The sequence below is a fragment of the Octopus sinensis genome, linkage group LG11, assembly GCF_006345805.1.
Source record: "Octopus sinensis linkage group LG11, ASM634580v1, whole genome shotgun sequence".
NCBI lineage: Eukaryota > Metazoa > Mollusca > Cephalopoda > Octopoda > Octopodidae > Octopus > Octopus sinensis.
Window position 1 is genome coordinate 58,739,988 of NC_043007.1, and position 14,166 is coordinate 58,754,153.

General features: G+C 37.3%; 1 protein-coding gene across 4 annotated transcripts in view; it reads left to right on the top strand.

The window, feature by feature from the left end:
* LOC115217042 (adenosine 3'-phospho 5'-phosphosulfate transporter 1) overlaps positions 1–14,166 on the top strand; it is a 31,945-nt gene that overhangs the window by 719 nt on the left and 17,060 nt on the right. Inside the window, exon 1 of one of the 4 annotated variants that reach the window (XM_029786605.2) lies at positions 56–364. The exons of 1 other annotated variant lie outside the window; for it this stretch is intronic. Coding sequence is in view for 1 of the 3 variants with exons in the window: in XM_029786600.2 (XP_029642460.1) it covers positions 738–760 (23 nt within the window). In the remaining 2 variants the exon portion in view is untranslated. Of the gene's footprint in view, positions 1–55; positions 365–447; positions 761–1,146; positions 1,281–14,166 lie in introns of those variants that run through there. 2 more of the 4 variants (XM_029786600.2, XM_029786606.2) reach the window with 2 other exon arrangements.

A 14,166-nucleotide genomic window follows, 5' to 3' on the forward strand; every position in this document is an offset into this window, starting at 1 on the left:
CAGGAAGTTAAGGTAGTTGGGTGGAGGGAGAGAAAGTCAGAAGGAAAGAAGAAAAGAAAGAAAAATATTGAAAAATTGGAAATTGACACGTGATGGTTGTTTCATAAAAATACCCCTCTTCCTGGTCTATCTGCAGTCGCACTTCGCTTGTTTGTAGACTTCACTTGTCAAGTTATCATATTTTTTTTTTACTTATTTATAAAAAAAAAGTGTTGAAAGCTATATTATAAAACTTCAAGAATTATTAATTAAAATGACCCAAGTACAATAGAAAGTGTTTAATAATATATTATCAATTTATATAGATACTTTATGACATTTAAAAAAACTTTAAGTGATTTACATAGCTTCACTACTTTCACAGGTGAGTACTTTCACTCTGTTTACAAAATAATGAAAGCAAGGTGTGTTGGAAAAAGCCGTAACCACTCGTTAATTCATTTGTTTTGTTTCATTCTTTCATTTCCTGTCAAGTTTATATCATTTGACCAGGAAAAGTTCGTAAGGCTTTAAAAACAAGACATCGGAACTCTTCGTTTAAAATTATCACTTAATACCGTCATAGAATCTATCAACATTGTTATCATCATCATCATCGCCATCACTCTCTCCGTTAGCAACACAACGATTCCAGCTACAAATTGGAAGACGTCACTTCGTCGCTATATTTGCATGGATTTTGCTGACGCTGATTATACACTCGTCCATTGTTTACTATATAGCTTTGTGTTACTCGCATGATGAAAATAACCAGCCGCATGTATGTAGAAAATATACACACATTTTCTAATAGGGCAACTCTTTTCTGCTTTTTCTAAATCCATGATTTTTTTTTTTTTAGATTGGAATAAGTTTAAATTCTTATACTAAAATGTTAGTGTTCCTCTTTAAGGAGTGCTTAGTTATTGTTTGATTGCTTAATATATTTACTATAATTTTTTTTTTAATGATTTTTATTTACGTTTTGATCTTTTCAATTTTCACATGTTCAATATTTTATTTTTGCTACTGATATTGTTTTTGCCTGAAATTTTTGATCACAATTACTTTTTTAAAAATTCAGTTAACCTAAGAATTATACAGTTGCGTATATCGAAAATGAGGGGAATCTATTACTTAAATAAATAAATGAAAACACTGATTCGTAAGCTGTGCCAACTTTTCACTTCTGTTTGACTTCAGAATTCTCGTAACTCACCATTCCCACCGACCTCTTAGTTTATATATCATCATTTATCTCTCTACTTCAACTGCAGCAGCAACATTACTGTATCTCCAAGGTTGTTCATTTTTGTTTATGATACTTTTCATATTTTTGTTTCTTTTAAACCGTTGGTTTGTCTTTGGAGTAAATCTATTCAATCGCTACATTGTTTGATGTTACCGTGAGTGCGACTTATTATTCCGATATAAGTAATATGTCATTGAATATCAACATCGCCTTTTAGTTTCCTCTTTCAAAAAGACATCTACATCTTCTACCTACTTGGTTCATTTCTTTAACTTCGCTTCATCTTTTATTTCAACTTTCTACTTTTGCATCTGCTTGTATATTTTACATTTATTCGCATCACGCACATTTTGCGAAAACGTCTAACAAAAACTTAGAATTTCATAAATATAGAAAGCATTCATGGTAAATTAAACACATTCGTGTATAAATTTCTGAATGTACACACACACTGATACACTGGATAAAACCAGGGAACTTGGATGCTGACATCTCTTTAAGAGGTTTTTTATATTCTTGGTTCAGTAATAAAGTATGTCAGAGATGCATTTTACATGATGCAAACATATCTGGAATAAAACTCAGTACGATGTGTGGAATAGATAGATATTTATTATCAAAGTGACAGTCTACTCTAACGAGTTCCACTATTAACTGACTGGCACAAATTGAAGGAACAGAATTCATACATGAGAGTATTCTTTTACTTGTATAAGTCATTTTGACTACGGCCATGCTGGAGCACCGCCTAAAAGCGTTTTTAGTCAAAGCAATCTACTCCAGGACTTATCCTTTGTAAGCCTAGTACTTATTTTTTCGGTTAATTTTGCCGAACAGCTAAGTTATGGGGACGTAAACATAGCATCATCGGTTGTCAAGCGATAGTGGGCGGGAGACAAACATATATAAATATGTACATACATAAATATATATATAAACGACGGGCTTCTTTTAGTTTCCGTTTGGTCGGCCCGAAGCTATAGAAGACATTTGCCCAAGGTGCCATGCAGTGGGACTGAACCCGGAACCATGCGGTTGAGAAGCAAGCTTCTTACCACACAGCCACTCCTATATTTTTTATTCGACTCAAAAGTTTTAAAAAAGTGACTCGAGAATTTTAAGCATTGTACTTGTCAAACTAACAGTTCAGACAGGCAAAATATGCTGGGATATTTGATGTTTTATATAACTTTATAGCCAAATAATATATATATCACACGCACGCATGCACACGCAATGTGTGCGTGTATATATGTATACAATTTTATTGGCAACATTAGTAGTGTAATGAATAGAGTGTGCTGCGATATTTGTTCCGATTCTGAGTTCAAAACTCATTAAGTTCATCTTTATTCTTCAAAGTAACAAATCTCTCTTATCTATCAATCACAGAAGTCTGAAAGCCCTCTCTGCCAACAGGAACATCCTAGGTTAAAGACAGACTAAAGCATGAGGGACAGACTATCTGTTGGCTCATACATCTATCTATCTATATTATACTAAAACTTAGTTTTCCTGCCATTTGATTAAGATGATAAAGATTACAAATAAAAGGTCTTTTCCCCATTTAGGAAAAATAAATCAAGTTGAAAATGTCGACACTTCAAAGAATCCTGTCAATTACCGCCGTCCCTCCTTTTTTCTTACTTTCTTTTTTCTTTGCGAGTGCCGTAGACTCGAAAGATAGAAATTCTCCCTATACATATTTTTATGAGATATTTGGGAATTACGGATACTAGAATTTTTTTTTTTTTGTCTTAAAGGGGAAAATTACTATTATATTTGAAATAAAATATTAATCTTTATCATCTTATTCAAAAGTAGAAAAAGCAGACAGAAGGACTGTCTCTTTATAGACGAAGATCAATTGCAATGAGAGAAATTGAATCTCATAAGAATGTCCCAGTATATTTTGCCTGTCTGAACATGCACTGTTAGTTTGACAATAGGGCGTAACTTCGGTATACGTCCCGGATGTACCGGATACATTTCAAGAAAGTGTTTATATATATATATATATAATATATATATATATATATATATGTATATATATACACACACACACACACTAGCATTATGACCCGTCGTTGCCGGGTCATAGTGCTAGTGCATGTATATATGTGTACATATTACATGTACATCTATATATATATACGTCTACACATAAAATACAAAGTTATATTTTGATATCGCTAGTGATAACAATACTCAAAATATATAACAGACTGGAATTGTAGGCTCGTCACTTGCAATTGTGTCTTGTCCTCCCTCTTGTATAGAAGTGTGGCTACAATCCAGCCTACCTCTACTTCTGGGGGGACATTTTAAATTTTTATACGGGACGTCCTACGTCCCAGATATAAAGGTATAAATAAAATATTTCCACTTTGCAAGGTTCAAGTCGAGTACCCCCTTGCACGCTCCGTTAACTCGAACCTTGCTTCTATTGTGGCGATAACTTTCATAGTCGCACCAAGACACTTTTCGATGGTGCTTTCCTCCAGGTGTTCAAATCTTTTTTTTTTTATATATATTGTATACTTTATAGACAATAGTCTTTAATTTAATTTTTTATTTCGTTTGGTGGTGTTATCATAGATTCACCGTCTTTGTCAGTGATCAATCCATATTTCCTCCATTCTAATTTCAATGAGTTCGCGCCCGCCGACGGCTGCAGCGAAATTCATTTTTGGACTTTCTTCTATCGAAGGCATTCTAACAAAAATGCTTCCGTGTAAACAGTGAAAATATTGTCAATTTCCCCAAACAGGGACACAATTCAATTTTTAAACTATAACCAAAGCTCCTTCTCCCAAAGGGGGAGGGTTACAGTTTACAATTATTTAACAAATGCAACACAATGTTTCCTTTACGAGGAACCAACAAACGTGATAACAATAGTTAAACAGTAATAATAATGATAACAACAAACCTTACGATGAATCAGAAAGCAGTAAGCAGTTGAAGCTTTAGTCCTTTATGTATAAGAAATAAACCAACAGCAGTACTCTGTAGAAGCGGCTGTTCGAGAAAACAGATATTACATACAGCCAAACTTCATATAGATACTTAATGCTAGCTAATTAGCAGATAATCTAATGTAAAAGCACAGCTCCATCTGGACTATTCCATTTCTGCACGCTAATTTTATTTTTAATTTATTCCCATTCATGTGAAACCACTTATTCAAGTTCAAGTCATTGATGCAATTTTATACCAATTGCTATTTTTACTTTTGTTATGTTACGATTATATTATACTTTAGTTTGATTTTAATTATTACTTACTACATATAATTCAATTGTTATTATTATTTTTATTGTTAAAGTGAAAGTATCTGACATAAAATAGAGAAATGTTTTTGTTTCACTTTTAACACGTAATACTGAAATAGTGGCGAAGATATGATATTGCTATGGGCTCGCTCTAGGCAAGAAGTTGAACATTTTTTTTTGTAACTAAGTAAGGCATGTGTAATATTTGAATGAAATTGGTTGTGTAGTTCTCAAGTTTTAGGGAAATACACAGACAGACAGACAGACACATTCTCAGTTTTATATATATAGAGATAGGGTTAGGGGTGGAAGAAAAGGGTTTCTGTTATCTTCAGAAATGTAAACAAAGCCACTTACGATACTTATACCGAAGGATCGCCCCGGGTTCCACTATATGGCACCTTGGGTTGTACCTTATAATGAGACTCTTTGAAGAACATTTAAATGCCACTGCATTGTTGAAATCATTGCCTCAGTGAGGTCAGTTACGTCATCGAGTACACACTGAAAGGAAATGACCAAGCTTCTATGATAACGAAATTAGTCAATATCTAATGGGTTAGGGTTAGCAGTTGCATCCATTTTAGGATTTTCAGTTCATGAAAGAGCACCTGCAATAGTGAGACTGCAAGTTCATCTACCAGATGAACAAAGAATATTGCTCAGAAATTATGAGGATATATTAATATATGGCTGTCAATAAGCGACATATGAGAACAACATTGACAGAAATGTTTTCATTGTGCATCAATAATGACTTCACAAAAACATTACTTTATGCTGAAGTATCCATGTAATTCACTTGGAACAGTAGTGACAAAGAAGAAAGCGAGGAAAAAGTTGAGGTCATTTGAGCGTTTTCAAAGAAGAACCACTTGGTCATGTTTATGTTGTTACACTAAAGGCTGGAGAACTATATTATTTAAGAATTTTATTGCATGAAGTTTGAAATAATATTTTTTCTTTTCCCGCTGTGCACTGGCATTTTCAACTTGGATTGGTTGTGACCCAGTGGGTCACGGCAAGTACACCTAGTAGCTACCCAAACTTGCCATACTGAAAAGCATGTCACCCCTTAATCGTTTGTTGTGACTATATATTTAATCTTTTTCCATTCATTTCTTTCTTCCTTGAAATTATGCTTAAAGAGTGCCTTATTTAATTTTAAAAGTTCATTCTGCAATCGAAAATTTTAACCACGATATATGGTGATTATTGTTCATAGGTTTATGCACTGTGTTATATACTGGCCCCCACTATTCTAGTATAAGTTATATTTTTAAAAAATATATTATATATATATATATATATATATATATCATCATCATCGTTTAATGTCCGCTTTCCATGCTAGCATGGATTGGAGGATTTGACTGAGGTCTGGTGAACCAGATGGCTGCACCAGACTCCAATCTGATCTGGCAGAGTTTCTACAGCTGGATGCCCTTCCTAACACTCCAAGAGTATAGTGGGTGCTTTTATGTGCCACCAGCACGAGGGCTGGTCAGGCAGTACTGGCAACGGCCGCGCTCAAATGGTGCTTTTTATGTGCCACCTGCATAGGTGCCAGTCCAGCGGCACTGGCAACAACCTTGCTCAAATGTTTTTTCACATGCCACCAGCATAAGTGCCAGTAAGGCGACGCAGGTAACAAACACGCTCGAATGGTGTTTTTTACATGCCATCGGCACGGAGGCCAGCTTGTTATTCTGGCAATGATCTCACTTGTATGGTGCACTTAGCGCTCCACTAGCACGGATGCCAGTCATCCATTTTGATTTCAATTTCACTTGCCTCAACAGGTCTCCGCAAGCAGAGTTTAGTGTCCAATGAAGGAAAGGTACGCATAAGTGGACTGGTTACACCCCTGGCATAGGCCACGAGGTTATGGTCTCACTTGAGCTTGCTGAGTCTTCTCAAGTACAGCATATTACCAAAGGACCCAGTCACTAGTCATTGCCTCGGTGAGGCCCAATGTTCGAAGGTCATGCTTCACCACCTCATCCCAGGCTTTTCTGGGTCTACCTTTTTCACGGGTTCCCTCAACTGCTATAGTGTAGCACTTCTTCACACAGCTATCCACATCCATTCTCATCACATGACCATACCGGTGCAGTTGTCTCTCTTGCACACCACATCTAATGCTTCTTAGGTACAACTTTTCTCTCAAGGTACTAACACTCTGTCGAGTATGCACACTGACATTACACATCCATCGGATCATACTGGCTTCATTCCTTGCGAGCTTACGCATGTCCTCAGCAGTCATGGCCCATGTTTCACTGCCATGTAGCATGGCTGTTCGTACACATGCGTTATACAGTCTGCCTTTTACTCTGAGTGAGAGGCCCTTTGTCACCAGCATAGGTAAGAGCTCTCTGAACTTAGCCCAGGCTATTCTTATTCTAGCAGCTACACTTTCAGCCCACCCTCCCCCACTACTGACTTGGTCACCTAGGTAACAGAAGCTATCAACTACTTCTAGTTTTTCTCCTTGGAATATGGCAAAAGTTGTTCTCTGCACATTTTCAGTGTTATTTACTGCTCCTGAGCATCTTCCACATACAAAAACTATCTTCCCAGTTAGCCTTCCTTTGATATTGCTGCACTTCTTATGTGTCCATAGCTTACACTGGGTACATCTTATAGAGTTTCTACCTATGCCTTTTTTATAGATTGAGCAGGGCCATCAGCCTGAAGGGATTTGTGGTTTGCCTGCCTTTCTACTTATTAGGACTTTGGTTTTAGCTAGGTTGACTCTAAGGCCCTTCGATTCTAATCCTCGTTTCCACACTTGAAACTTCTCCTCTAGTTATTATAGTAACTCAGCAATTAAAGCAAGGTTGTCAGCATAGAGGAGCTCCCAGGGGCATCCTGTCTTGAATTCCTCCGTTATTGCCTGGAGGACTATGATAAATTGGAGGGGGCTGAGGACTGAACCTTGGTGGACCTCTACCCTGAATTCTTCACTGTACTCGTTGCCAACCCTCACCTTACTGACAGCAATCCTGTACATGGCTTGCACAGCTCTCACTAACCATTCATCTATCCCTAGTTTCTCATTGACCACTAGGTAAGGGATCGAGGTCCCTGTTAAAGGTTTTCTCCATGTCAACGAAAGCCAGGTACAGGGGCTTATCTTTGGTTAGGTATTTCTCCTGCAGCTGTCTTACCAGAAATATAGCATCAGTGGTGCTTTTCCCTGGCACGAACTCAAACTGCATCTCATTCAGGCTATGACCCTCTCCGTGACCTTCATTACCTGATCCAACAACTTGATACCTCTGTAATTATTTGTATCTATCTATATATATATATAATCGCCGTGATAGATTGATAGCCACTACACACATTTTTCTTCTTTCTTTGTTTCTTTCTGTGGAAGAGCATAGGCTCAAAACGTAAAGGACTTTTTCAATTCCTGAGCATTATACTAATACATCTGTTTGTTTTCTACACCACCTGTCTTCGTCTTTTGTTTTTTTTGCAAATTCTTCCCCTATGTATATAATATATATATATATATATATATATATATTAGAAGAAATGAGGTACTCAGAAAATCGGATGATTTATATTTACAGATATTTATTTGTATATTACATATGAAAACAATCATAAACAATCATAAAAGGAATTCTTCTCTAAACCCAAAAAACCATTTGACCATCCCTCATTAAACACACACACACTCTCTCACAATGATAAAAAGAAATATAATTTATGGTTTACCTCCCCGCCAATGAAATGATCAAAACTGAAATTCTTTTTTCCCCAAGATCTTAGAACCCCCTATGAGTAAGCATGCTGTCCAGCAGAGCAAAAAAAAATTATTTTCTTCTTCTTCCTTCTCCCTTCCCCTCTTTTTCTTTAGCACTCATTCCAAATACAAAAGAACACACACAAGCTCTCTCTCTCTCACTTTCTCCTCATCCATCACCCTCTTGTACTGTCTTATATTCTTCCCCACCACTACAAACTCAATACCACTATAAAATGGTCAAAACTTTTCACACAGGAACTTGGTTTGATTTGAAAACCCCACTAGAATGGGAGAAAGCAATAATACATGATCTAAGCTATATGATGTATAAAAAATGTAATATACAAATAAATATCTGTAAATATAAACCATCCAATTTTCTGAGTACCTCATTTCTTCTAATATAAAATACCTTTACATCATCTCCAAACCTTCCAATATATATATAACCCAGGAAAACCTGGGACGAGGTGGTGAAGCACAACCTTCTCTCTTTAGGTCTCACCGAGGAGATGACCTGAGACCGAGACCTTTGGAAGTATGCTGTGCGTGAGAAGACCCGGCAGGACAAGTGAGGCCATAACCCGTGGCCTCTACCTGGGACGTAGTCAGGCCACCTGTGCATACCTTCCTTCTTGGGACACAAAACTCTACTTGTGAAGACCTGTTGAGGCAAGTGAAAATCGAAATCGATCAACATCAATGGAATTTGTAGTTGTGATACCAGTGCTGGTGGCACATAAGAGAACCATCTGAACGTGGCCGTAGCCAGCACCGCATCGCCTGGCCTCCGTGCCGGTGGCACGTAAAAAGCATCATCCGAGTGTGGCCGTTCGCCAGCCTCGTCTGGCACCTGTGTTGATGTCACGTAAAAAGCACCCACTACACTCATGGAGTGGTTGGCGTTAGGAAGGGCATCCAGCTGTAGAAACACTGCCAGATCTGACTGGGCCTGGTGCAGCCTTCGGGCTTCCCAGATCCCAGTTGAACTGTCCAACCCATGCTACCATGGAAAGTGGACGTTAATCGATGATGATGATATATATATATATGATATGTATATATAATATATATATATATATATATAGTATTTAATCATGTCAAAGGGAAATGGAATTTAATTAAAATTAAAACATTCAATCAAAATTTACATTTCCAGTGGTCTAGCATGCAAAAAAAATTAGTCAAGAGGACTATATATTAGTCACATGATATAGTGTATATTTATACCCATAAGGAATCCACTTAAAGTGAATTCAACACATTAGAAAGAACAGCTAGGTTCTGGTTTACAGAACCTAGCTGTTCATTCCTTATGGGTATAAATATACACTATATCATGTGACTAATATATAGTCTTGACTAATTTTATATCGTATAAAGTATAAATTAAATTAGAGATAAAACCACTATTAGGAAACTCAAACAGTGATAGATATAAACCAAAACATAAAAAACAAAAAATAAATATAATTAATATAATATGCAATATATATATAAATTTTAAATTATTTAAATTTGAAATTTTTAAATTTATTTATAAATTTTTATATTTTTAAATTTTTAATCTTTAAAACTTTTAATTTTTTTTAAAAACTAACCAAAAAGTATAAAAAAGTTAAATATAATATAATAAGTATTATATTATATATATATAATATATTGTTATGCCGCCACTCAGAGCCCAAGGCCTTCCGATTCCACCACAGGCCCTAAGTTGCGACGATGACACTCAGTAAACTGGAAATCCACCACGGGAAGGGGGGAAGGCGGCGAACGCAGACAGAAACCAACACAACAACAAAAGAAGAGACACAGGCAGAAGTTGCATAATTCAAACATTTTTTTTTTTTAACAAAACCAAAGTATTCACAACAACAGAGTTCTAAGAACAAATCATTTGCATTTAAACATAATACAGAGTTCGAAAAACAAATCATTTAACATTAGCCACAATACAGTTCGATTTTTCAAGACAAATCATTTTACATTTAAAATGTAAAAGTTCACAATCAACAGTCTCTTAGAGCTCCACTTTCCTATTTTTTTTAACATGACAGTTCTCAAAAAGTTCCTTTTGCCTTTCTTTTAAAAACATTTCCAAGTTCTTTTTTTTTTCTTCCTTTTCTTTTCTTTTAAAAACAGCTAACAAATCGACCCCAGGACTTATTCTTTGTAAGCTTAGTACTTATTCTATCAGACTCTTTTGCCGAACTGCTAAGTTACAGGGACATAACCACATCAGCATCGGTTGTCAAGTGATGTTGAGGAGACAAACACAGACACACACACATATATATATATATACGACAGGCTTCTTTCAGTTTCCATCTACCAAATCCACTCACTAGGCGTTGGTCAGCCCAAGGCTATAGTAGAAGACACTTGCCCAAAGTGCCATGCAGTGGGACTGAACCCGGAACCATGTGGTTGGTAAGCAAGCTACTAACCACACAGCCACTTCTGCGCCATTAGATAATATAATCCTAGATATATTATTCTTGATACAATGACAAGATAGTCTACAGTTGGAATATTCTCAATTATAAGTCTGCTTAATCAGAGCTAACCTAGAGCTAAACAATGACTAGGCTGACATTGCATAGCCAAGAACTTTTCAAAATGCTTACATAACGCTAAATAAATATGGCTGGGTGTACAATCCACCCTACTGTACCTATAAAATCAAAAAGTGATTCCTTGATTTACAATTCAAAGTTCAATTCCTCCCACTTGCAAATCTACCCAAAAGCAATTTTTGTTTTATTTACTTCACAAAAAAAAAAAAAACGGAAATAAGAAGCAGTCCAGTGGAACAGAGACATGCATGAAAGGACAGACAAGTTCTATATGATATACACTTACTTGATGGTTATATAATTCACTGGATTTGGATTCAAATAGAAACATACTGATGAGCTCTGAAATCAAAAAAATTTCAAAATCAAGATTGTCCTTTTACATTCTCTTTCCACACACACACACACACACATTTTCTTCCTAATTATAGAAATTGCATCTGTCTAACACCCGTGGACATGTTTACAAAATCAGAAAACAACACAGCTCCTATGACTTTCGGAAACATTTTTTCACGCTAAGAGTTGCTGGAGCATGGAACAAACTGCTGGCATCAATTGTTAGTTGTAAGAGCACTGCATCCTTCAAAACTTCCATGCTTCCTGAGATTCGCCAACACTACACCTGATTTTCTCCCCTCCATACACACGCAAGCATGTATCTGACTCACACTGTTCACTTTCCAGACATTTGTACATTACTGCATATGCTTTATATGCACTTTTGACAAGTTGTGGTGCACCTGAGCACTATACAATAATTTCATTATTATTATATTATATTATTATTACTGGTGTTTATTTTATATAGTTCATTTACTCTGTGAAAAGTTAAGACCCCATATCAATCAGGTTCCTTCTTTACTTGCACCTGTCTGTGAGTCTTAACACTAAAAGTCAATTTTAAACTTTTGTTCATTTCCTTCTCAAACAGTTTATATCCTCTGTTAACATTTTCACCTGTAATAATTGCAACACTAGAAAATACTCAAATCATTTTCATGACACACTTCAGAAAGCAAGACCTTGAAAATGAATAGCAAGACAAAAGCAAATTCAAGGACTGTAATATATCAAGCATGTCATCTATTTAGAATGGAAGAAAACTGAATCCCTAGGCAATGATTTTAGAATTTAAACCAGATTATACAAATAGTAGCCAAAGCAAATATTTTAAAACAATCACCGCAATGAGCTTTGAAATTTGTTCTGATAATTAAGTATATAATTTGTCATCAGTCATTTGTTTCATGTCCATTTTCCCATGCAGGTATGAATTAAATGGATTGCTTATCCGGGTATTTGAGGGCATATCTGAGAGGGCCACTATAAAAAGCAGTGGTCCCAAGACTGCCCTATGGAACACCGCTCACTATTTGTGTGTTCATAGAGGTGGCTCCATTAACCACTACTGCCTGACTCCTACCTTTCAGGAAGTCATGCATCTCACTCCAAGTTTTCCAGTTATACCGAGGTCACGCAGTTTGTGGCATATCATACCATGATCCACCTTGTCAAAAGCTTTTGCAAAATCAAGGTAGATTACGTCCACATTTGATTTGTTGAGTAACTGCCTCAACACCCAGTCATAATGCTGTAAGCTGGGTCAGGCAGCTCCTACCTGGTCGAAAACCATGCTGGGTATCACTCAGCAAGTTATTTTCCTCAAGGAATGCAATTAGTTTCTTTCTGACTATCCTTTCCATGACTTTGCTGATGTGTGAAGTCAGAGAGATAGGCCTATAGTTTTTGGCATCTGCTGTACTTCCCCCTTTATGTATTGGGCATATTATTCCCTCCTTCAGCTTGCTTGGCAGTTTGCCATTCGCAAGAAAGCTCTGGAAGAGAATCTTGAGGGGTTTTGCCAGGGCATGCTTACACGCTTTGAGGAGGATGGCTGGGAAACCATCTGGACCAGCAGCTGAGTTTGTGTCCACTTCATCTATGGCTAGTAGGACATCTTTTTCGCTAATGTCAATACATTCTATTGTAACCGCCTCGCTGGTTATAGGTGAGGCGGCAAAGGAGTCCACTGGTTCGTTCACTTGTCTGTGTTCCAACAGGGTGGTAAAGACACTTTTGAACTGGTCATTCAGCATCTCACTGATCATAGTTGGACTGTCTGTGAGGGAGCCATCCTTTTGGAGGAGGGGTCCTATCTTGTAGTGCACTGAGACTGTTTCTTTCACGTAATGAAAGAAGGCCTTTGGGTTTGATTTAATGTTTTTTATAACCCAGGCTTCTTTGTCTGCTTTCTCCTTCACATAGGATTGTTGCAGCCTTTTTTCGATCTCCATCAGTGTTGTTTTTAGGCGGGACGTTTCGCTACTTTTGGGATGTTGGTTGAGACGATTTGCAACCTTCATCTGTCGTCTCATGAGGATCTTCCTGTCTCTTGGAATCTTGCTCCTATTTGTTTTGGCATTGTGCTCTGGGACATATTTCTGGCATACGGCTTGAACAGAAGGGGATAATAATATGCAGTTTAATGCTGAAAAATTCCAGGCCTTGCGCTACCAGCATCCAAAACTGAATATAAACTTACAGGATACACGGTCCACAGGGAATTTCAATCCAGAGCCTAAGTCTGTGAGGGACCTGGGTATCGACATGAGTGATGATACCTCTTTCCAAGTGCACAACCAGGATGGCGACAAAGTGCAGACGACTGGCTGGATGGATCCTAAGAACATTCAGAACCAGAGATAAGGAAGACATATGGTCCTCTGGCGGACATTCATCCTCAGCCGCATGGATTACTGCTCACAGTTATGGTCACCCACGAGTGCAAAATTAACAGCGGACCTTGTAGCAATTCAGAGAAGATTCACAAAGAAGATCGTCTCTTTGCAACAGCTCAGCTACTGGGAAAGGTTGAAACAGCTAAGACTCTACTCCCTGGAGAGAAGACGGGAGAAGTATGCAGTAATATATGTCTGGAAGATCCTGGAAGGAATTGTGCCAAATTTTGGCATTGTAAGCTACACCAATGCTAGAACGGGATGACACTGCATAGTGCCAAAGTTCCCAGCAATACCATGACACTTCAGGACCAGCTTCTGCGACAGCCTGGATTTCAAGGGCCCACAGCTTTTTAATATTCTCCCAAAGAGTCTGAGGAACTTGCACAAAGTAGATGTAGCGGTTTTTAAATCAAAGCTGGACATCTTCCTGTCTAGAGTCCCAGTTGAACCAACCTCATGGTAAGAGGTACAAATGAGGGTAGCTATATCAAACTCCATTCTTCACCAAGTGCCACATATTACAGGAGGCTCTTAGTAATAACAGTGTTGCAAAAACGGCGGTGCATCAGCATGG